This window comes from Carassius gibelio, chromosome A8 (genome assembly GCF_023724105.1).
Source record: "Carassius gibelio isolate Cgi1373 ecotype wild population from Czech Republic chromosome A8, carGib1.2-hapl.c, whole genome shotgun sequence".
In the NCBI taxonomy this organism is placed as follows: Eukaryota; Metazoa; Chordata; class Actinopteri; order Cypriniformes; family Cyprinidae; genus Carassius; species Carassius gibelio.
In genome coordinates, this window is record NC_068378.1 from 22,986,798 (window position 1) to 23,012,414 (window position 25,617).

General features: G+C 35.8%; 1 protein-coding gene across 2 annotated transcripts; it reads left to right on the forward strand.

Moving 5' to 3' along the window:
* LOC128018925 (E3 ubiquitin-protein ligase TRIM33-like) lies at positions 1-24,935 on the forward strand. Of its 2 annotated transcripts, XM_052604805.1 has the most exons (20): positions 1-602; positions 4,936-5,054; positions 5,310-5,457; positions 5,824-5,956; positions 7,542-7,658; positions 7,811-7,925; positions 11,931-12,077; positions 12,375-12,492; positions 12,762-13,078; positions 13,511-13,684; positions 14,641-14,850; positions 15,243-15,369; positions 17,046-17,109; positions 17,307-17,457; positions 17,928-18,295; positions 20,010-20,133; positions 20,906-20,980; positions 21,767-21,919; positions 23,968-24,018; positions 24,205-24,935. In XM_052604805.1, the coding sequence occupies exons 1-20, from the start codon at positions 53-55 to the stop codon at positions 24,418-24,420; spliced, it is 3,477 nt and encodes a 1,158-aa protein (XP_052460765.1). In that variant the 5' UTR covers positions 1-52; the 3' UTR covers positions 24,421-24,935. The 2 variants fall into 2 exon arrangements, with proteins under 2 accessions (XP_052460765.1, XP_052460767.1); XM_052604807.1 differs by lacking the exon at positions 23,968-24,018 and having other exon boundaries at positions 16-602.
* The last annotated feature ends 682 nt before the right edge of the window (positions 24,936-25,617 follow it).

The following is a 25,617-nucleotide window of genomic DNA, read 5'->3' on the forward strand; positions in this document are numbered from 1 at the left end:
CATCGGATTTTCTGAGCGCGTCGAACGTCAGGCAGTTCAAAGAGGAGCAAAGATGGCGGACAACAAAAGCCAAGATTGTACGGAGCGCTCCGCAGATATGGAGGTAGAGGCTTCGGGAACAGATGACAACGGAGACGGCAGCTCAAAGGACCCAGAAGCCGTCATTTCAATCGACTCGGTCCCGAAGGAAGGAGCAGAGGAGCTCAAGTCTCAAGAGACCGATCCCCAAGCGCTGACGACATCAAGCAGCAGCTGTAGCGGCGGCGGAGCTACAGACGGAGCCCCAAATGCCGAGAGCACCGAGCCGCCGCCGTCGTCCTCCTCCTCCTCAGCGGACAGCACCGCTGCTGGCGCATCACCCGCTTTGGTTAACGAAATGTCGCCTCCTCCACCAGCATCCTCAACCTCCTCCTCTTCAACCCCTGCCACCCCGATAAACCTACTGGATACGTGCGCTGTGTGTAAACAGAGTCTCCAGAACCGCGACTGTGAACCCAAACTCCTGCCCTGCCTGCACTCCTTCTGCCTAAAGTGCATCCCGCAGCCGAGGCGAAAGATCACCGTCCCGGTGCAAGGGCCCCACGGACAGGACACTCGTGTTGGTAGGTTGGGAAAAGGGAAGTGAGGTTTATCAGTTCTGTCCCCGTCAATCCAAAACGATCCATTGCTCAACTGTTTACACATGTTGGCATGTGCAGTCAGAATCGTATATGTGAGATCGCCAGCTGGGGCTTGGTGTTTAACCCATGCATATATGGTTATACCTACAGATTGTAGTATTCTAGTATACAGGTTGCTGTCAGAACTTACTAGTTAAGTAACTTACGGCTTAGCAAGTCATGTGAGGTTAGATGAATACCAGCAGCATATTCCCTTTGGTCATGTATAGATGCTGTAACCCTGGGATTTTCAATCTGTTAGATGCCTTGGACTCCCAAATATGTGCAAAGTAGCCTACCCTTATCCTAAAATCTTTAAGGTAGACGTATATTTGTATGCATAAAGATCCAATTTATACTATGGAAAATTATTAGGATAAGTATATTTAAAATATTATTTGGAAGTATTTTAGTTTTTATTACTTGGCAGTATTTAGCCCCCCACCCCTGCTCACCATAGTACCATTTTCTTTCTTTCTTTCTTTGTATTTACATTATTTTGTTTTGCAATTTATGCTATTGTTTATGTCACAAAATATATTGTTGCAAAAAAATCATTTATTGTATATATATATATATATATATATATATATATATATATATATATATATATGTATATATATATAGATAGATAAATAGCACATTTATAAAATATATTTATATAGCGGTATGTATCACAATATGCGATTTTTAGTGCTGTCAAACATGAATCACAATTAATTGCATCCAAAATAGAAGTTTTTGTTTACAAAATATATGTGTGTACTGGTGTATATTTATGATGTGTATATATAAATACACAAACTTCATGTAGTAGTGTGTATATATATATATATATATATATATATATATATATATATATATATATATTATTATTATTATTATTATTATTATTATTATTATTTACTGTGTGTGTGTGTGTATGTGTATATTATTTAATATACAATTATTTTATTATATGTTTCCTGTGGCTCAAGTTGTTGAGCATGGCGTTAGCAGCGCAAGGTTGTGGCTTCGATTCCCAGGGAACACATACTAGATAAAAAATGTTAGCCTGAATGCACTGTAAGTCGCTTTGGATAAAAGCGTCTGCTAAATGCATAAATTTAATTTAAATTATATTATATATAAATATTTATAATTGATATATAAACAAAAACAGATTTTTCTTAAATATATACATGCGTGTGTGTATATTTACACATAATAAATGTGCACAGTACACACACACACATTATGTAAACAAAAACTTTTATTTTGGTGCGATTAATTGTTAGACAGCACTAGCGATTTTAATTTGTTATATTGAAATGTAAACTATATTATTACACAGCTCTTTATATAAAATAGAAACCTAATGAGTCATGTGTATTGATGATCATTTGATGCTGTTGGTATGTTTGTGCCATCGGGGCAACCAGTGAACTAATTCGGTTTAACACACAAGGTAACTAGGATAACCAGTCAAGAGGATGTGATAGGGCAGGGGTCACGGCCTGTGACCTCAGATCATCTTCTCATTCATGCACAATGGTTTTCTTTGACTATATGCACTGTGTCATCCCAAATTCTGCATTCTTTGCTTGTAAATCATGATAGAAGCAATGCTGTGGTGATTGATTTGTGATGCAAGGATTCGTTTTAGCATGGTTTGTTGGAGCGTTATCAGTGTATTGTGTCATTATTGGTTCAGTTGAGATATGAGATGATCAGTCTGATTTTTGGTCAATGCACATGTTTTGCTGTTGATTCCTGAGTGCAATGTATTATTCATTATGCATGCATTTCTTGTAATAAGTTAGCACCATTCACTGTAGTTAATAATAGATGAACTCTGCGTTAGCTGCAACATGGGATGCTATTTTCATTTTTCTGAATTTCACCCATATCAGTGATCACAGACGAATATTTATATACCCAAAGGCTTTGATACTTCACTAAGCCATCTCTTCACTGTTATTGAAAAATGCCGTCAGATCAATAATATTCGCATATCACATCAGTGCTCATTACACTGCAGCATATTTTGTCAGGCTATAAGATTAAAAATAAATTTTACTGACCAGAAGTAGTATTACAATTTAGGACAGGTTTCAATGCAGTGATATAAATTTGTACAAAAATTAGTTTTTGCATTGTTAGGTTTCTTGTAACATTGTTTTGTATTGAAAGAAATCACAAAAGTCATGGTTTTAAACTGTGTTTCCCAAATGTTGATAGCAGGGATGCAAAAGCGACTATCCTTATATTTGGAAAGAAAAATATATCAACTCGTAATATTTAATTTGATGATCTAAAGTGGATGATCAACCTTTTCTGAAGGCTAAGCCCTCCATTTCAGTGATAATTTGTTGAAACATTTCTGAAATATTACATTTTTGTGTTTTTATGTCTTAAAACGGTCATCATTTTGGACTATTTTTAATTAAAAAACATTTTTTTTTTTAAATAAATGATGCCCTAAACTTGCCCTAAGCTGTTATTTGTTTGTTTTTGGATCAGTAATTGAAGGTTCCTTCACTTGCCAGGATTGTTTTGGGCTTGTAGATGTTTTATTAAGGTTCAGGAGGAGCTAACTAAGAGTTAAACAGTGTGACTCATCACAGAAACTGACTGAGAAAATTTCGTGACACTCTTTGCTGCTTGTAGAATCTCAACAAGCACTTTTTTTGTACTAGAACATGTTGTCTAACTAGAGTTGTCAAACTGTTATTCTCAGCTTGACAGTAACAGTTTGCTCTGTTTGCTTTGCTTTCAGACACTTCATGGAGCCTTTCCTTGGTGTTCAGAGCAAATAAATTCTTTATAAAGAAATGTAAACACCAGCTACCCATTTTTCTCAATTTACATCACGTTTATGAAATTTAACAGCTCATAAGTAACCAAAATTTCCATTATGTGCTCTAGTTTGTTAACACTAGCATATGAACGTTATGAATTTTGCTAGATTTAATCTTTGCTTTGTAAACTTAAATATTAAAGAGAATGGTTCATAACCATTGGTTTTGAATAAGGCATTTTGATTGCATTACAGGGCTCTGCATATGAATAAATGTGCCTCGGGCAATGCATCACTGCCTCCAGTTAATATCAGTACACAGTAACTCAGCTGTGAGTTGCACTGTGTTTCATTGCAGTGTGTCTCCAGCTGCTCTCACCAGCCAATCATCAGCAGGGTTTGCAGCTGGGTGCTTAGACGAAACCGGCTGAAAGCAGTATGAGCCAGTGCAAACTGGCTCAAACTAGTTTGGACTGGTTCTAGCTGTGGCTTTGTGGGGGGATTGATGGGCTGTCAGGGAAAAGAGTTGGGGGGGGGGTTGCATGTGATGAATGGGGGAGGGGTGTGTCCAATCAGTCAATATGTTTTCAAATTAAATTAAGATGAAATTAAATTAGTTTTATGAATGGATCATTATTTGTGTTGAAATGCTGCTGCAAGATGGATACAAAGAGCAGACTCGTCGTTATTGCGGTGGATGGCAATAATAACTAACAAAACCTTATGAATTATTGATTAATCAAAATCCATCTTGGATTTTAAATGCATAAGAAGTCAGCATTACTGTGTATTATTATGCACCCTCTACAAAAATTCAACGTTCCCTATAGGAAGGATTATGTGTGTGTATTCATGAGAGAAAAACCTTGTGAAGACTGTGAATCTGTAAGTTTTATTTTAAGTTGCATAATTTCTTTTAGTTGGAAACAAAAGGTAGAAAGCAGAAAGATGTCAACCGTTTACATGATGATGGGTCAGTCCCATTAAATTGCTGATTATGTGCAGATTTTTTTTTGTGGTTATACTAAAAATACTTTTGTCATGGGTTTTTCCGCAGTTTTGTGTCTTCTCAAAGCTTCTCAGTTGCAATTAAGGATGTGTCATGATGGTCAGCTAGTCTACTAGTCCAAGTACCATCCTTTGGCTCCCTGTCTAATTGCTTACAAATGACAGAATGTGGCTTAAATAAATGTGATGAATGTGACACGATTGACACTTATATTAGGAACCAAGTCATTGGTCATTATTTTACTTTTATGATTTAAATATTTTTTTTCGTGTTTTTTTTATTATTTATTTATTTTTATACACTTTTTGTCTGTCTTTTATCTTCCGGTAAAATATTATAAAGTTATTGTCTAGAGATTCAAGTGAGGATTCAATAGTTGCATGACTCTCCTGTATGGTATAAAAGAGTGAAGCAATCTTCTATTTGTTTTCCAGGCTTTTCTAACTCTGTGTTGTTTTGCTTTGTTTCTTTTTTACGTTTTTGTGCAGTGAACGTCATGCGTTGCACGGTGTGCCATCAGGAGTACAAACAGATTGACATGGTGGACAATTACTTTGTCAAGGACACTTCAGAGGCCACAAGCACATCGGTTGAGAACTCTACACAGGTCAGTATAAGCCCTGTGATATTAATTTAACTACAACAGCAGTCCTGAAAATGGCTTTTAAATAAAAATGTTGCATTAATCAGTAACTGATGTAGAATTAAAGCAAGTGTCCAATACATGCATTTTAAAAAGTTGTTTTGCTGAAATTGATTTAAAATAGCTTTAAAATCATGCTTTATTATCTTGCATGCAGTAATTCAAGAGTCTTCTAGACATTATTTTAAGAGATGTCATCGTTTATTTGCTCTGTAACAGGTTTGCACCAGCTGTGAAGATAATGCCAGTGCTATTGGATTCTGCGTTGAATGTGGGGAGTGGCTCTGTAAAACCTGCATTGAAGCTCATCAACGGGTCAAATTCACGAAGGACCATAAAATACGAAAAAAAGAGGAAGTATCTTCTGGTATGTGCTAAATGCTAATTCTTTTCAATTTTTAAACTGATTATATTTGCAAGGCAGTTGCAATATAATTTTTTTTGTTACGCTAAAAGATTCAACTTAAGTTTTCAGCAATGCTATGTTGTGTCTGTTTTGCACATGTAGCAGACTGAATCGTAGTGCAGTTGCTATGGCACCAGACAGTTTTGAGTGAGTCGCTTGCTCAGCCTGTACTGTTTCATTAAAGCTAACCCACTTAGTTTCCCTCATTTGTGATTGCATTTGGCAAAGACCATATGAGAACATATGGCAGTCATAGATTGAGAGAATAGAGGGTGGAGGGAAGAATGAAGCAGCAAAAGATGAATGTAACTTTGGTGGTTCTTGCAGAATCGGTTGGGACATCAGGCCAGAGACCTGTCTTCTGTCCGGTACACAAACAAGAGGCCCTCAAGCTCTTCTGTGAGACATGTGACACTCTAACCTGCAGAGACTGCCAGCTACTTGAACACAAAGAACACAGGTCAGCCGCACCACAGTGTTTACAGTAACCACACAACATCATCATCTTCATCTGTATTAAAAATCTTCTGGCAATGTATGAAAGTGTTTTTGAACAAGAAAATTACACAAATAGAGACCTAGGAAAAAAAAAACATGGCATTAAAGGAATAGATCATCCAGAAACAACAGTTTGTACCTCCAGAAAAGACAGAAAAATGAAAAAAGCACCTTATTACATTATAGGGATGTATGATATATCGGCCACCATATCAGTATCAACCGATAAATGTTAATTTTAATGTTATCGTTATCGAACCGATAAGAAAATTTTGCCGATATATTAAATAATGCATTATTTCTTGCAGAGGCACTTAAGATGAGCACAGTTCGCCATGATGGTTTTTAAATGCTTGAAATATTATTGGAATCACTTTGAAAAGTTAAATACAGCGAAGTGCAACATCGGTAGGGCAAGTCATAATATAATAAAAACGTTACTGTTAAATAATGTTATGGAATCTTTCTACGCCCGTGTTTAAGTGCCTTGTTACTGGAAGAGTGCATTCACAATCGAGCTGCACCTTCATGCCCAGCAGGGTTAAGTTCGCTTGTGCATTTGCAGACTTTTATGCAATTATACATTTCTATATTGTGTTTATTTTATGCATATAGGTCTGATTTATCACATATAGAATGTGTTTGGTTAATAGAGGTTAATAGCTAGAGCGTTTAATATGTTAATAATACATATTTAAGGTGTAATATTATGTTTATACTGTATAAATATCTGATTAATATCATATCTGATTAATCTAATATATGATATTAGATCCAATAATATATGATCACAGTGTGAACAGCAGTGCTCAACATAAATAACTAGCAAAACTGGGAATGTCATATGCATAACAATTCATGAAATCTTTGGGTTTATTTAGCGTGTAAATTATTAGTTAACCTGTTAACTGTCACTTGATTTAACATGATTTTGATGTACCATTTACATGGTAATGCAATGTCTGATTTTAAAATGGGGTTTGAAGGATGAATTTTGAAATTTTATGTTTTCAAGTGATATATAACTTCTGATGATTTCTAAAATGTGATAGAGAAAAAGGCAGCGAGGAAGTCTTTTTTTTTTTAAACAGAGGTAAAAACTCCTTTTGTAATGTAGATTTCTGAGGGTGCACTCTTGTCATAAATTAATCTATTACTTTTCCTACATAATTTTTAACAAAAAATATTGGAAAAATATTTATTTGGGAGTCTTAGACCTTTCCAACGATATATAGTTTGTCAAGATTAGATTAGATTTGATAGTAATATAGTATAGCCAACGTAGGCATCCCGTATACGGGATTTATTTTTATATTATATTTATATTTATTTGTAAGGCTGCTTTATGTTCGATTTATGTTGAAGTGTTTAATGGCTTTTAATGTTTAAAAATATTTGGATTTCGATTTATCGGCCAACATATATAGGTTAACGGCTTTCATATATAAAGAATTATCGGTTATCGGACAAAATTTTCATATCGGTGTATCCCTATAAGATTATATTCATCTCTACCATCTCTCTCTCTTTTTTTTTTTTTTTACCAGGTACCAGTTTCTTGAAGAAGCCTTTCAAAACCAGAAAGGCATCATTGAGACATTTATGACTAAGTTGCAAGAGAAAAGAAACTTTGTGGAGTTTTCTGCATCTCAGTTGCAAAACAGGTAGGACTTCTGATGCATTTTTACCATCAGTTTTATGTGATGAAATTTCTAGATCTTGATTTATCTAATAAAGAAATGTGCCTGGACATGATTGAATGCTTATTTTCTATGCACTTTTTATGAGCCATTTTAATGTATTTTTTCACCTTTAGAATAAAAGAAGTTGCCGAGACGCATAAGAAGGTGGAACATGAAATAAAAATAGCAGTCTTTACTCTCATCAATGAAATCAACAAGAAAGGCAAATCTCTGCTGCAGCAGTTGGAGGTAAGTGTACAGGCTTCAAGAAGCCACAAATACTTAATTTCTTAAAGTCTGAAATTCCAGTTAAAAGATGTTTTCACAGGCAGCTAAGATATATAACAAATAACTGAGAAAATGGTGTCTGATTATGCACACATCTTTTTTCATCTAATTTGTAATGCAAACGCTTTTTCATCATAATGCGCTTGTGAACCGGATCAGATGAAATGACATGAAATAAAAATAGCAGTCAATCAATCTTTTTAATAAAACAAGGGTTTTAAACTTGGGACTTGTTATAACTTTAAACAAAACTACCCATTTAAAAAGGAAAATTTGAAAAGCCCTTTATGCAGAGGCACAGATAACTCAATTTAGATGAAAGCGTTTGCTAAATTAATAAATGTAGATCATGTGATGCAAGTATATCAAAAGTTTTGTTGATGAAGCTGTGTGACTAAAAATAACAACAAGCTTTCAAGATGTCATGTTTGTGGTTTATGTATATTTAACAAATAATAACACAGTTGGTTAATTAAATGATGCTTGTATTGAGAGATGAAATCTGATCCTGATTGGTTGCAGGTTATGCATTGGAGCAATATGGTAATTTTAGATGTAAGCAATAATTTGTCTCCGCTAACCATTTGTGACTGGATCATCTCAGATGCATGTTAATAGCTATTGCAAACAAGGGCATCGTGTTTTTCAAGTTGCCACCTTGTGTGAATCTTATCACATGCCATAGATCTTGCAAATTACTGTGGGGGAAGCTTTACTGAACGTGTGAATTGGAGCAAAACTGCTAGGGTATGAATAAAATGACACGAGTTAAGAAATGGATGATGTAAGACAGAAGTATGAACCTCTCTGGACTAGGGCTGTGTATTGCCAAGAATCTGGCAATACGATACATTTCACGATACAGGGGTTGCAATACGATATATTTTAATATATATATATATATATACATTTTAAATTAAAGTGCTTGCAGGATCCTTTAATAAAATATAAAAAACAATATAAAAACATTTAAAGCATAATCTAAAAAACCAAGCCTTGTGCATTATAAAGAATATAATACAGTTGGTTTGATACCTTTATCTCAAACAGTGTCAGTTTAATTAAAGTGGGTACAGTATATGTTGAAACAGTTGAAAAATATGGATTCAATAATTTAGATAAAAACAATAAAGGCATAATCTGAAAAACTATGCCTTGTGCATTATACTGAATAATACTCTGTATATTTTACAGTTGGTTTGATACCTTTAGATCAAATGGTGTTGTCATTTAATGGATTTATATTATTGCATACATAAAAATGTGTAAAATTATTATAAAACACATTAATAGTTAATTCAGAAAACGGAACTGTGCAGTAACAGGGATGTTTTTCTGAACATTTTAGCATTGGTTTTATATTATAATGTCAGGGTTAGATTAGAATTGAATATATTAAATTGTTTAATTTAAATAAATGGTTTATTGTAAAAAAAAAAAAAGAAATCCCCCTAGAAATTAAGCCAATGTAAAGAACATAGACTTATGACTATCCGAGTTAGTTTGGGCTCAAAACATAACAGCCTTAGAAGAATTTAATTGGCAAAAAAAAAAAAGAATGTCAAACTAACTTTCCGCCGTCGAAAACCACAACGCGAGATGTTTCTCTCATTTTATGGGCGTTTTATGCAGTTGGTGCGGTGCTTGCGTTGCGATTTTCAACAGCTCAACTCAATTGACGTTACCACAAAAGCCCAAATGATAGCACACTTCAGATTTGTACACCGAAACATGAACTGGGAGAAATTTTTCATTCTTCATTACTTGCAGTGAACTATATTAACACCAACATTAGTGGTGTGCTCTAAAGGGCCAGTCAAACAAGACTTTGAACGTGCTAAATTATTTCGGACGCCGCTGCGAATATGGGCGGGAGCAGGTTATAACCGTAAGCCCCCCCCCATCACAACTGATTAATATATGCTTGTACTGTGTATTCTGCGATGGCGTCAAAAGTGTCTTATTATAAAGTACTCTCTGTCTCTCTGTATTTGATATATTGTGTGCGTGTGTGCAAAGTGGTTAACGTCAGCAACATGGTGCAGTGCTTTGTACCTGACTGCAATCACCGCTCAGTCGTCAACACATGTCGTTGGCCATTACACAAATGTTCAGTAAATGCACAAAAAGGTATGCCTAGGCTAAATATTGTTTTGACAGTGGCATTATAAAATGCTTGATATGACTCATACCATATGAAGGCTACAGAAGCCTAGCTAAGTTACCAACCTCCCTGCAAAACTCTCATGGCAGCCAAGGAGATCATGTTTGTACTGATAAGTCTACCGTGCAAAAACGCAACACAGGTTTTTATTTTATTTAATTTTTTTATTAATGATCTTCAGTCTTCACTGACCTTCGCGGGGTTTAACCAGACGGTTACACGAGCTCCACCAATCAGATGCATCACTGTGGGATTGTGGGATTGTTCAGGATTGTGGGTAATGAAGTACTTAGCCAAGACTTCGCGAATAAAAGGCATTTATATCAAACCAAGGTTAGTGCCCCATGATCCTTTTGCGTTTAAATGAGCATATACTATCGCTTAGTACAGCTGTAGCTGGTTTTAAGTCTACCATGTATGGTTACGTTTTTATGGCTTATACCCCAAATGTCAATGCAGAAATTGCATTGAATTTTTACTTCCGGCACCAGCTGTGGGCGGGACTGTGATGCTCTATAAGAAAAAAAAATGATAAAACGAGTCCTCATTCAAATGTACCATCTGTTCCTTTTTCCATTGACACTGCGAACCATGCAGTTTCTTTTTTTTTAAATAATCTTTTAAAGATGTATTCTATAAAATAGGATGCTGCGCTACAGCTAAAATTAGCGCTTCCTTCATTTTTGAATGTCTGTACAGAGAGGTCACGCAGTGATGTATCGATCTTCTACTGGCCCCACGTCTTCACGTGATGTGAATTCGCTAGTCAGAGTTCACCCAACTTGAACTTTGGAATGCAGCAAATTGTATATATATATATATATATGCTGAAAGGGGAATTGCTGTTTGTCAGATACATACAATGCCTTCCTTTATGGCTCAACCCAGTTTAGCCCCAATTGGCACCTTTTACTGCAATTCACACCAGCAGAGACAGATGGCTGGCTGTCTATACCTGGTATAAACGTGGGTCATTTGTGACAGCCTGTGAACTGATTTCATGAATCGTCTTCTGACTCCAGACATCAGAAACTGCCCACATTTAATTTCCACTGCCCTGACAGCAGAACAGTGTCATAACGTGCTACTTCACTGCTTTGATGTTCTGGGGAGGTGTTACAATGAATAAAATTCCAAATTCTCAGATTTTATTTTTAGATGGATTGGGTATAAAGTGAGAAAAAAAAAGTGTACGTGACATACACGAAAACAGGTGTCATATTTCCACATTGTACATTTCAGTGTTGTTGAAATATATAATAATATTTTAGTAAACAATATATATATATATATATATATATATATATATATATATATATATATATATATATATATATATATATATATATATATAAAATAGAATATAATTGACAAATTTTTCAATAAACTTTCAATAAACTGCTTTGGTACTAAATAAATTATAAGTACTAAAATTGCTAAAGCAAAAAATGAAATAAAGACTAATTTAAGATAAATGGAATTAAGTAAAACAATAAAAATGACAAAAGTGCATAACATAATGGCTAAAATGAAAACTGAAAATATAAAAATAAAAACATTCTTAATACTTTCATAAAAAATAAAAAAATACACTGATTATTTTGTTTTGTTTTATCTAGTTTTGTTTTGCACTAGTCCAGTTCTTGTTGTTCTGGGAACTGATCACATTATTCTGCTTCTCTGCTTGTCACATTAATGGTTCCTGGTTTGGCACTAGCAAGTTCATCATTTTGAGGCCCAGAATTTCAGTCGTTCATAATATTCTTCTCTTCCCTCTTTATTCCCTCTATCATCATGTAAAGAGTGTGACTAAAGAGAGGAGTATGAAGCTGCTCAACCAACAGAGGGACATCAGCATCCTGGCCCAGCAGGTCATCCATGTGCTCAACTTCACCAACTGGGCCATCAGCAGTGGAAGCAGCACAGCCCTGCTCTACAGCAAGAGACTGGTCAGCCGCAATGCTCATTTCTCTAACAAAACACCCATTTACTTTCCTTTTAGGTTCTGTTTTTGCAAATGTCATCCGTATTGGCACTACACCATCCAACAATAACAGTTCTGTCTTTGGAGATGCCAATTATATTTAAAACAAAATCACTTCCTTCATTTTAAAGGACTTTGTTTAATCAGGGTTTTAACCTTGTTGAAATCAGTTACTTAAATATCAAACAGCATTGCAATAATAGACTCTTCTCTCTTCTGTCTTTTTTTCATTTGCTTTGTTTGGACTTTCTCAACACTGTAGATCACATACCAGCTGCGTTTCATTATGAAGGCCCGTGTGGACCCAGTACCTCAAAGTAACGGAGCAGTCCGCTTCTTCTGCGACCCCACCTTCTGGGCCAAGAATGTGGTTAACCTCGGTATTGACTTAACTGACTAAACTGGCAGCAGAAACCTGTTTTTATAGCACACTGAGACTAAAGGCTCTTTCGCACCAAGTTTAAATTTGGATACAGCAAACATGCATTAACTAGATTTTTAAATTCTGTCTGAAATATAATATTACGGTTTAATTAGATTTTGCTATTTTATTAAAGATTGTGTCTGAAACATCATACTACAGTATATTTTTTTAATTTGATATTTTATAGTATATGGATTGATGACTTCTCTCCTTTTTTTTGTCCAGGCAATCTGGTTATTGAAAAAGTGCCACATACTGCTCCTCCTCCCCAAATGATGGGCAATCAGCAGATCTCTCCCAGTCACAGCCACCCCGGTAAGCACTCAGGACAGATCAACCTGGCCCAGCTGAGGTTGCAGCACATGCAGCAGGCTGCAATTGCTCAGAAGCACCAACACCAACACCAACAGCAGCAGCAGCAGCAACAACAACAACAGCAGCAACATCAGCAACAAATTCAGCAGCAGATGCGCATCGCCTCACAGATGTCCCAGCATCCCAGACAAGGAGGGCCACCACAGATAACTGGTATACAGCAACCGGTACGTTAAAGAATAGTTCTTTCCTGCTTTCCATGCATGTCTGGTTTATTCTGGTATAACTGGTGGACCAGTGTAGATGTGCTGTTTCACTAAGAAATCTATAAAAAGCTGCAGAACCTGGTTGACCAGCATTTTTTTTCAGTGAAAGTTGATAACCAATGAGGTCTTTCTGGTTAAGCTTCATATTTGTCTTTTAACATTGTCAAAAAGTGGTTCATCTTGCCTTGTTTTTTCCTCTTTCTCAAAAAAAGAAGATTCTTTTTTTTATTTCTATCTTACGATTTGTTCAGAATGAATGTCAGAAGAATTACATTTAGTTTATTCTTATAAATATTTGTTGATTTTTTACTTATAATCATCCGTGTTATTCCTGATTATATGAGTTGTTCATGTAAGGACCAGGTTGTAATTTCTTTCCGTCTCTCTTTTCAGCCACCAAGGCTCATTAGTATGCAGGCCCTCCAGAGGGGTGGGGTTAATGGCTCCTCCCACATGTATCCACCTCATCACCTGCGGATGGTATCAGGGCAGAACCGCATGCCTTCGGCGCAGCCCCGACTCAACGGGCAACCGTATCCTATGATGCAGCCTCAATTACAGAGACAGGTCAGTGCAGAGACTCCGGCAGGTCATATAGCAAAAACCTAAATTTTAAGATTCCACTCGCTTTCCTTACTCTGTTTTTGATCTCTATTAGAATAGAAGAAATGAAAGCAAAAGCAGTTGTTTTAAAATATATAACCTATTTTTCGGACTATAAGTCGCACCTGAGTATAAGTCGCATCAGTCCAAAATTACGTCATGATGAGGAAAAAAACGTATATAAGTCGCAGGACCAGCCAAACTATGAAAAAAAAGTGTGACTTATAGTCCGGAGAATACGGTATATGTTTTTATGTTATTTAGGGTTGCGAAAGGGTGGTACATTTCCAGAACCTTTAAAAAAAAAAAAAAAAATACTGAAGGTTTCCATAAAATTCTGGAAATGTTATGCCTCCTTAATAAACCTAATTTTATTATGAAACAATGTGTCTAAAACCTCATGCTACATTATTTTTTATTTTTTACTCTTTATTTTTTAAAGCATGTGACAGGCTGTTGTATTCTGTATTTTTGTAATGCAGTAATATTTTAAAATGTATTAATATCAAAATTCATAAAATAAGCATTTCAGATTATTTAATAAATCAATAAATACAAATGTATGTTGTTTAATACTTTAATCATTCAGGTTTAACACATAGTGTCATCATTAAGTAGTGAGTTCTATTAAGTGCTCATTAGTATGTAATTATTTCTTGGTGCTTCATACACATTATTCTTATTCACACTGTAATTATATTTATAAAGACATTCAATGTCTTTAATATTGGGCTTAGTGTAAAATGCTTTTCTGATGTCAAAGTGGATATCATTTTTTGAGGAAAAAAAAAAAAGTAAAATTTCCTTGCCTTTTACACAAAAATAATTTAACAGCATATTCCACATGAAAAAAAGTTAATTTAACTGCTTTATGAAAATATTTTTGCCATTTACACCTTTCCCTTTTTTCCCCTTCATAGCACTCTAATCCAGGGCATGCTGGGCCTTTCCCTGTGGCGTCGCTACACAACATTAGCGCTGCCAACCCCACCAGTCCCACCAGTGCCAGTATGGCCAATGCCCACATTCACCGTGGCCCCACTAGTCCTATTGTCGGCCCCATAGAGCTCATACCATCAGTCACCAACCCTGAAAACTTGCCCTGCCTGCCTGACATCCCTCCCATTCAGGTAACTTTACTATTGCATTTTCTTAGACTGAATGTCAAATGATTAGATGTTGTGGTATGATTTAGTAGATATAAATCTGGCCTGGTAACCCAAAGGTTGTAAGTTCAGACCCCAGAAAGCATGATCATGAGGATACAAATCTAATAATTGGGTGGAAATGTAATAAAGGACCTAAATATAACAAATTTTGAGCCTAAATGCAATAAAGGTTCTAAACATAATTACGTTTAAGGCACCTAAGGCAACGAGACAAAGACAATCCCTATGCTTGGATCTGCCATTATTGTTTTTCATATAACAGACGCTTCCTCAACTGAAACAAAATTAAACAAAGCTCAATTGATTTAGAGCTCACGTGTTGCAAAAACAAATTTTGGTTTTGTAATTTTCAGCTTGAAGATGCCGGCTCGAGCACACTGGATAACATCCTCAGTCGATATATTTCTGCTAGTTCATATCCTGCTGTCGGCCCCACCAATCCCTCCCCGGGACCTTCAACGCATTCTCCAGGATCATCAGGTACTTTCTTGGTGAATTCGTGACATGACTTGTTTGGCTTCCAAATGTTCATATCATTTAGTATTCATTTAAATATTGACAAGAAATATTCATGCAGATTAGCATTTGGTATGTACAATATTATATATATTTAAATAGGCCATACTCGTCATGCTCTCAGTACTTTATGGCATGAACTCCTACCCTACTGACCTGGGTTCAAAAGCAGTGCTAGTTGCCTGGCACGTTAATGCCTGCTCAATGCCTCTGGTTCCGTATGGCAAAGTCCCCATCCAACCACATGCACCAACCCTGGGGCTCAGGCTGCATTAACCCCACAAGCATCAGTGCCATATGCTACTTCACCACACAACCTTATGTGCCAGTTCACCAACAACTTCTGCTAGCATAAGTGCATTTCACCATTATTAATGTTCTGATCACAATTATTTGAAATTACCATGATTGCAGTTCCATAGATGTTATTGGTAACTAAAACTATTTAAAATCATATTCAGTAATTGAAGTAAAATAACATAATTATTGGATAGAAAAAAAACTGAAATAAGTTCAGTTAGAAGTACAAAATTACTATTACGTAAAAGAAAATGACAAAGCTCAACAAAATTGCTGAAATGAAAAAATAAAAATATGAAAACTAAAGCAAAATGACAATAGTAATAACTTACCGCTATATTATAGAAATATTAACACTGTTGTGCACTTTATAAAAGAAATGGTTTGATGAGGTAATGTTTCATAACTTTTGATATTAACTCAGCCAACCCACACAGCAGATTTAAATGAAATGTTTTAAACATTTTTATTATTTCAAATATAAGTCATATCATTCTACACAGTGCTTTTTTTTGTTTACACAAAGCCTTTAGTTAAAGGCCAACACACACTGCACAGATGGCATTTGTTGCTGTTGATTGGAGTTCGTTTTCACCTGACTAAATGTGATCATGCGCATACTTCACTTAAAGCAAACTTCTCTCATGGCCACTTTTATTTTTTTTTGCCATCTTTTCAAATGAAAAATGACATGCAGAGACATTAATAACAGTACATTTTTGACTGTGGTTACACTACATGATCATCCATTTTTCCCCCAGTCAGAATTACACCATGTTTACACCAGAACCAATTATAATCATTGATGCTGTCTTCACTGGATGTGGTGCGGTGGGACACTGCAAATACCATACAGTAAACTGATGCCTGGTTCTATTTATGATGTACCGACGAGTACAAGTGATTTTCAACGGTCGCTTTGTCACATCCATTGTTCAGACAGCGTATAGCTATCGCGGTGCAAAGTTTGTCAGTGTCTGTTGGAGGAGTGTGAACATGACTTGTTTGTTAGCATTTGTCTGTGCGGTGTGAACTGTCCTTAAATCATCCATTCGTAAATTATTTATATTATTCAAAGTGAATACTTTTGTTCTTTAAATGCAATTTCTTATGACACTTAATTGGCATCCAGAATTGTATATTCATTTTAGAAATAAACCATCGGAATATATTAAGTTAATTATTTGGCAGCTTTACAAAATTCTGATTAATTTAGCATTTTGTGGATCTTGGAAATCGACAGAGTATGCATTATTAAAACTTAGACTCTATAACAATGTCTGCTCATTTTCTAAAGATTTAATTCTTTTAACACTCTCACTGTGTCTCTTTCTCTCTAGGTTTATCTAATTCTCACACTCCAGCTCGTCCATCCAGCACGTCAAGCACTGGCAGTCGGGGCAGGTCTGCATTTGCATTTTTTACCTCACAGGCATTTATGGTTTAAAAAACACGTTATTGTTTATTTTCTTTAAGTTATATTACTTGCAGTTATATCACCAGCTGTTAATTATAGATTAGAAACTGTATATCCGAACCAAGACACATTGCATGAAAAATTATTTGTGTGTTCTGTGTTTTGCTTGTGTGTGTGTGTTTAGTTGTGGGTCAGCTGGTAGACCTGGAACGGGGAACACGACCGTGGACCAGGTGAAGGTCAAACAGGAACCGGGAGTTGAGGAAGAATGTAGCTATTCTGGAGCAAACGTCAAAACAGAAAGTTGTAAAGATGGCAGACGGAGCGCTTGCATGGTATTTACCTTCAGCTTACAGTTTCTTTCCCTCATTTAACCACTTTTTATTGTGAGCCAGGTTTCAGCACAGTTGTAGTATATGCAGTTACACCTTATTTTGTGTTCTTGTAACAGTATAATCATAAATAATCACAGAGTTATTTTAATTAATATACCTACAATAGGATTAGGTTTAGGGTTTGGTTTAGGGTTTGTTGCTTGTAATTATGCATTCGATTACTGCTATTACTATTTTAAATACATGTAACGAGGACACAGTAAAAGAGATCATTTGCAAGAAAAATTAGCCAAAACCTAGCCAAAGTTCATTGAGAATGAAAGCATGACTTTTGCCTGTAGTATCTTCCTTCATGCCCTTTACAATAAAATATGAATAACAAGGGTCTGGGTCCCAAGAGATACAGTTTGATACAGTTTGTCTCATATTGTTCAATGTCTGTCTTCTGTTGTTGTTCTTCCTCAAACTAGATGAGCAGTCCAGAAGGAAGCGTAACTCCCCCTCTTCCTGTCCTCGGCTCTGTGTCCACCGGTTCAGTCCAGGACATTTTAAGAACACTTGGTGAAAATGTTAAATCTGAACCACAGAGCAATCAGCGCTCGTCCTGTACGAACCCAAACTCCAGCGCACCTCTAACCAATGGGACCACCGAGTCGAATGGTAGTCAGCAGGTGAGCACCGCTAACGCCAACAACCAGACCACGGTAGGAAAAGAAGATGACCCGAACGAGGACTGGTGTGCCGTGTGTCAGAATGGAGGAGAACTGCTGTGCTGTGATCGCTGTCCTAAAGTCTTCCACATGACCTGCCATATCCCAACACTCAAATCTTCTCCCAGGTAAAGAATGCAGCCTTAGTTATTTATACAGATGATGCAACACATTTGGTTTGGCCTGTGTAGTACATCTGAGCTGGTACCTGAAAGGTTATAGGTTTGAACCCTACAAGGTGCAAGTCGTGAACTAGTAGCAATGTGTTCTTGAGCACAACAAATTAATCCTAGGTGTCTGTCATTTTGATTAAAAGCAGATCATTTGCTATTCATTATCTAAATACGGAGACTGACTGACAGAAAATTTCAATAAAAGCTGATTGTATTTATTTACATCTTTACATTTGCTAATCAGCAAGTGACTAGTATTTAATTTTCTTTTATAACATCATTAGGTGTGTGTTAAGGAGGCAGCCTTATCAGTGGCACACGAGATCCGATGACGATGCAAGTATCGTTGGATTTTAATGGTTTTGTTAGCCTATCCATGTGGAGTCACTAGATGCAGCGCTGCTGCTTTGTTAATTATTAATGTTGTGGGAAAAGAGAACATCAATGCAGAGAAGGTCTTGTTTACATCAAAACTGAAACCAAGCTGTTCTTACAGAAAAAATAAAAGAAAACATATCTTGAGACTTCATGCTGGGTTTTTTCCCCATGCCACTGCAACTCATATCTGTGTACTCTGTGAGATTGAATTAAACTATGCATACATGCACAATGCTGTTTTGCTTATAGCTGTTTAAGCAACTTAATAATTGGTTTATAAACATTATTTGACAGATAGTCATGTCATCTTATACTTTGAAAAAAGTGCAGTTATATTTTGCTCGATGCGCCCTCTTGTGGCCTTGGGAGAGAAGCCAAAAGCTTTTATTCACCCTAACTGAAACTATGCATTTTAAATTCTAATTAAGTTAAAATTTCATATTTAGTTTTTCAGCCATTTTGACAGCACTGATATGGAGCATTTCTAATTATAAATGACTGGTTTATTTTTGTACTATTTATTATACATTTATTTTCAAATTATTTTATTTTAAGGTTTTTTATTTATTTATTTTTGAACTAATTATTAATTTATGTATTCAATTAATTTTTATTTCATTTAATTTATTTTATTAGTAGTATTATTTGGTTTTTAAGATGACACCAACAGCATATTATTTTATTGAAAGTTTTACATGCCATGATAACATTTCTATTCATAAATGAATAGTTTTATTTTAATTCTTTATTTTATTTTATTTTGAACACCAATTCTATGATTCTACCAGCAGCATTTCAAAACACATAATCCGTCTTAACCATTCGACTTGGCACATTTAGAGGAATGAAACCAAGGGTACTGATCACACATTTACACTGCCATTGGGGTTAGCATAGCCTTAGTCCCCTGGTTGATATAATATAAATTTTAATGATACATTTATATATTTTATTAATTAATTGTCCTTTTTGAACAACTTGTTATACCTTGCAGTTATACTTAACTTAGGTAAACAAAATGAGTACAGAAATAAATAACTACTTTTTTTTTAAGCCAGACATAACAGAGAGGTCATTTATATATTGTAGTCATAAAGTTCAGTAGCATAACTCCTTGTAGGTTAGCAAGAGGGTGGAAAATATTCTTGAAAATCTGTTTGTGGTGTCAGAAACTTACATCAATAAGGGACTTCAGGTTAAACAAACATGTATGATCCGTTCCCTTTAGGTTTTAAGGCTTTAAGTCCTGATTTTTGTTTGTTAAATTATGTGTTGTACCTTTCTGCCACAGTGGAGATTGGATGTGCACCTTCTGCAGAAGTCTCATAAATCCAGAGATGGAATACAACTCTGATGACGATCCACCCAGTAAGAAGGACAAGAGTGAGATGGCAATGAGTCTGGAGGACCAGAGAGTGAGTCACGCTGAGAATCAAGTCAAGCCACCTTTATTTATATAGTGCTTTATACAATACAGATCTAGTTAACATGGGCTCTGCTGACATTCAGGGCTGTAGGTCATCTTTAGTGCTGATCCACTATCTGGTCTGGGTCTGTGTGGATACAGTGACCTCGGAATTAGACTGAAACAGACTAATATTAGTGTAGATGCCATTCTTCTTACGGTGTAACGAGCTGACCTAATTAATGCAGCTAACAATCCTTTAACGGATTTGAATTATAGAAATGTGAGTTATGTGTATGACAGGTTATAGAGATGGGTCTTTAATCTACAAAGAAAGTTGTGTTTTTTTAAAGAGAGGCTTAAAAGCAGCCAGTTTAAAGGATTTTGGGACACATATCCTAATGACATCGGCAGATTAATAATATTCAGAAGAGGATCTATGACTTCTGGAAGCAGACAAACACAATCATTGTCAGAAAATGAGTGAAGGATGGGGAGCACATAGTACTTTATCTCTAATTGGTAGATTGGCACAGATAAATTGCTTTTATGAGTTTTGTGTGATTTATTTTATTCCAATACTACATACCAGACACTATATAATGTAATATACCATAAATTAGATGCAGTGAGACAGTAATGATGTTTGGCTCTAAAATATTTGCTAAAAATGTGAACCTGAGTTTACTCCACAATCATGGATAAATCTCCACCACAATTTCTCATTGCACAATTGCAGATTGTTAATGGTCTCTTCTTCTCTCCTCTCCCTGTGTTTTTAGCGTTGCGAGCGCTTGCTGCTGCATGTGTTTTGTCATGAGCTCAGTACAGAGTTCCAAGAGCCTGTTCCTATAACGGTGAGTCTCCTTCACGCAGACATTTCTGATGAAGGGCAAAGCTCAGATGTGTAATTGGACCATTGCTCAGTATGAGAGGCAATATTTAATGTGCTGCCTCTCTGCTAGGTCATTAACACTACTGCAATAAAGCTTCTAAAATAGTAACATCGCTCACATGTACATCTGTAGTGACTCCAGTCATCTGTTTGCAAACATGCATTGAGTCTATGGGCCATTTCCTGCTGTTATTTGTCATAGCAGGGTTATGATTCTTGTGTAATTACATTACTGAGTGGATGCAATAATGCATCAAGCTGACGGGTAATAACAATGATTTTGTAATTATAAACCCCTCTCACTTTGTTCTTTTGAGACTACTTCACTTCTTTCTGTAGATCATGACTGTTCTAAAACCTAGATTAATTTTGGTAATTTTATAATGTGTCATTATTAGTTTGTTTCTATTTGACTTATTTTAATTGCTGATTTAGTTTAGTTATTTTAGTACTTCTTGTTTTCATTTCTTTGTAAATGTTAAAGTTTAAGTTTTGCATTGATTTTTAATGACTTTGGTTTTAGCTTGATCAGAGAAAAAAGGCTTGCTGCAATGCATTATGGGCCTACACTACAATGCTACTTCTGATTTTGGCTAATACTAATAAACAAAAGCACAAAGTGTTTTTTATCAGGATGCACATATAAAACCTATACATGTTGAGTCAGTGGGCAAATGATTTTAGTTTTGGACTATATCTCCATGTTCAACATTATAGGTTTAATGCTAAAGCCTTGATTTCTCTCCAGGTACCCAATTACTATAAAATAATAAAGCAGCCGATGGATTTGACCATGGTAAAACGGAAACTGCAGCGCAAACATCATCTGCATTACAAGAGCCCTAAAGAGTTTGTGTTCGACGTACGCCTGGTCTTTAGCAACTGTGCCAAATTTAATGAGGTGAGTTCGGGGCATGTCTTTAACCTGTGTGGGGGTGGGATGGGACGTTGCATGTAAGAAATGGGTATTTGGAGAGTATGAAATTACACTAAAGCAACACAGCATGAACATGTGATGGGCTGCATGTGTTGACTGCCTCATGGTCACCAGTACTAACTATTCAAATAATGGTTTGAGTCAAGCTGAGCATTAATCTGCAGCTGGAAATTGAGCTTGTGTTTGTTGTAATGCTAACACACTTTGAGATGTTTCACGGCATTGAAGGGATGTTTATTTAATGTTGCACACAGTGTTTTTGTATCATACATTTGATTATTGTTCAGTATTTTTATTAGAACAATAAAAATGACAATCAAATGCATGATATGAATGGCAGTTTTGGAGTCATCAACTCTTTCTGACATTCATTCAAGACCTCATGAAGCAAACGTGACAATTGCAAGTTTATGTATTTTCTGTTGATAACCGAAATTTGGGTGGGTTTTGAGTTGATTTTTTTTAAATGACCCACATACTTTAAGTTTTACTTAATATTGTCAGCTTTTATCATTAGCATCATATTGCTAACTTTAAAGCAAACATATATGGAGTAAAAGCCATAAACCATTCAATCATTTCGATTTCATGGGGTCTTGAAAGTGTGTACATTTTTAATGTTATAATTATAGTTTTTGTTAATATTTTAAATCCATTTTTTATTTTTATATTTTCCGTTTTCATTATTTTAGTACGTTTTTATAATAGTAGTTTGTTGTTACAAAAATGGATTTAGTTTGTCAACCTAAACTACAATAACCCTGCTAAGTTATGTTTAAGACATAATTTTTTGCAATTTCGTTGATTATGACATTTTTTTATGTTGCTGTGTGCGATTAACAGCAAATCTCAGTTATGCCAGTAATTTTACATCTGCCATTTTAAATGTTGTGGAAATGCATGAATCAAATTAAAGATGTGATCATTACACACTGGATATTATAAAGATTTTTCGGCTTCTATTTACCGAAGGATGTGTATGTTCACTTCAGGTATTTCAGTGGATGGAATTGGTCTGTTTGGGTTCATCACAGTGGCCAGTCAAAGTGTGCTTGAATTGTACAAATAGGGAGTTTGTTTTGGCAGAAAATTAACAGTCATATGCTCTAAAACACCCTCATTATGAACTGTAGCACTGCCATTGTGATGATTACATAGGGTTAACGAAATGTTGTTTCTGTCTGAAGATTACTTTAAAGTGATAGACATTTTACTGTCTTTGCAAAACTTGATGACTGTGTGGCATTCATGTCAAAGAAGCACGTTATTGTGAACAATCTTTTAATTTTCTGTAATTTTTCCATCCAGTTTATGTCAGTTGGACTGAGTTTGGGTCTGTCAGCATTACTGGCACTTTTTCTTTTTCTATTTCTAATGCAAATCACCCTATAGCAGGGATAGGCAACTCCGGTCCTGGAGAGCCACTGTCCTGCAGAGTTTAGCTTCAGCCCTCATAAAAACTCACCTGCCTGTATCTATCTAGTAATCCCGAAAACACCTATTGCCTTGTTCAGGTGTGTTTAATTAGGGTTGGAGCTAAACTCTGCAGGATAGTGGCCCTCCAGGACCGGAGTTGTCTATCCCTGCCCTATAGGTTTATTTCTTCTTGAGTATATAGAGGCCGTTTGCTTATTTGATTTGATTTAATGGTTTATTTAAAAGGGGACAGTGCAATTTCATAAAACAGATGAACAAACATGGTTAAAAAAGCCAGAATTAGCCAAAAGGCTATTTTTCATCTGTAGTCCCCTGGCCAAGATGTGAAAAAAAAAACATTAAAATACGAACAAGAACATTTACAAGTCTATGGCAAATTGACTACAATATAAATGACACTGACCTTCTAACCGAAAGGCATTTATTATGAGCAAACTGAAAATTGTGCTCCTTGGACATTTTTAAAGACAGATGAGGCTGTGACCTCACTGTGTGGATGGTATAAAATCTTTCTTCCCCCTTTTCTTTTTATATCTTTTTTTTTTTTTTTTGGGTGGTGTTGTTGCCCTTTTTAGATGTCTCGAATAATCCAGGTTTATGATGAGGAGAAACAGAGTAATGTTCAGGTAAGATGTTTTGTACACCACACTGCTGGCACCCAAAGCAGCCAAAATGGGTGATTTAACCCTTTCTGTGCTTCTCTCCTCCTCCTCCTCCTCCTCACCTGTTCATCTCTGGGCCTGCATTTCACCTGCTCTTTCCTTGCCTTTCCTCACATTTCCACACTCTTTCCCCTCTCCTCCATCTCCTAGGCCGACTCGGAAGTGGCAGAGGCGGGGAAAGCCGTGAGTCTGCATTTCGAGGAGAAACTGCTGGAGATTTTTCCCGACCAGACGTTCCCAGTAGTCTTGGAGAAGGAGGTACAAGCGGAGGCCGATAAGGATTCAGAAGACTCTGACGATGACTTCGTACATCCGAAACGCAAACGCTTAAAAGTGGACACCGAGAAGCTGTCGCACTTCAAGTGAAGGAATGAGGAAACGTCTGCGAGAAATAAAACTGTCTTCCTCAAGCTCAGTCTTATTTTGCTCTCTGAAGGGTGGGATAACGCTGGAACTGATGCGATTCAGATGCCTCGTTTACTTCATGTTCTCCCAAATCCAGATGATCCATTGTACGTACAGCGTGAGAACTTTGAAACGTGCATTGTGGATGTTGACTTCATCAGAGGATCGACGAATTAATTGTTGGGTGTCTATGAAGACACTTGTACAGATTTAAATAGTCTTGTTTTGGTCTGATTTAGTAAATAACATGTTTTTCTTTTTTTCTTTCTTAAACTATTGAGTTATTATATTTGTAAATCTATTGTGAATGATACTTTATAAATGATACACTCATCTCTCCCTACTGTTGTATGATAAAGTTTATCATATATGGCCCAACTGTTTCCTTTGCATGTGTATTTTCTTATTCCTACAGTTGAAATCCCTTCAATAGGGAAAGTTTGATCTTTATTTTCAATAAAACAGTGACCTCTGGATTGTTGGAAACTTTAATCGTAGACCCTTTAGCTCAAAAGATGCATATTAAATGGACGTCTGTGCCACCTGACAAAAGCCAATACAAAAGTACTTTCAACATGCATTGCTTATTTCATTCCAATAATGTAAAAATACAGTATTGCCAGTGTTACATTTAGAATGGTTACATCCTTAAATGTTGAGTAAATGTTAGTGAATTTTTTTAAATGCCTAATTTATTTTCTTTAATTTGAAATCAGACAAGTGCAAAATGTAAAAAGCAGTGTTATGCAATTATAAAAGCATATTTATTATGATGATTTTTAAATAATTGGTGCAAGAAGTGGCATACATTTAGATGAGTGAACTATAGAATGAAGGTAGATTTGAACTAAGGTTGAACCATGTTCCATGTCAAGGGTAAGTGTCAGACTGAGAGGCAAGTTGTCACACATGAGTTTTATAGATATTATTATTTACGTTTCACAAAAGTTATATTTTTTGGTGCTTCAGAATTGGTTTAATTGGTGCATAATTTCTCAATAACTGGTTTCAAAATGGAAGCTTACTTCATGGAAACATGTTTCCAGAAATGCTCCACCTGTGTTCAGTGAACTGTATATTGTTTCCTGGGCAATAATTTTCGAAAGCTTTTTGTAGTCAAGACTTTGGCTTATTTCTGTTCAGGTAAAGACTTTAAAA

What these genes read in the sequence shown, in the direction of transcription:
- LOC128018925 (XM_052604805.1), top strand. Translation starts at nt 53, where the DNA reads ATGGCGGACAACAAAAGCCAAGATTGTACGGAGCGCTCCGCAGATATG. An exon ending in CTCTGCTGCAGCAGTTGGAG is followed by an intron (nt 7,926 to 11,930) that starts GTAAGTGTACAG and finishes CATCATGTAAAG; the next exon opens with AGTGTGACTAAAGAGAGGAG. An exon ending in ACACTCAAATCTTCTCCCAG is followed by an intron (nt 18,296 to 20,009) that starts GTAAAGAATGCA and finishes TTTCTGCCACAG; the next exon opens with TGGAGATTGGATGTGCACCT.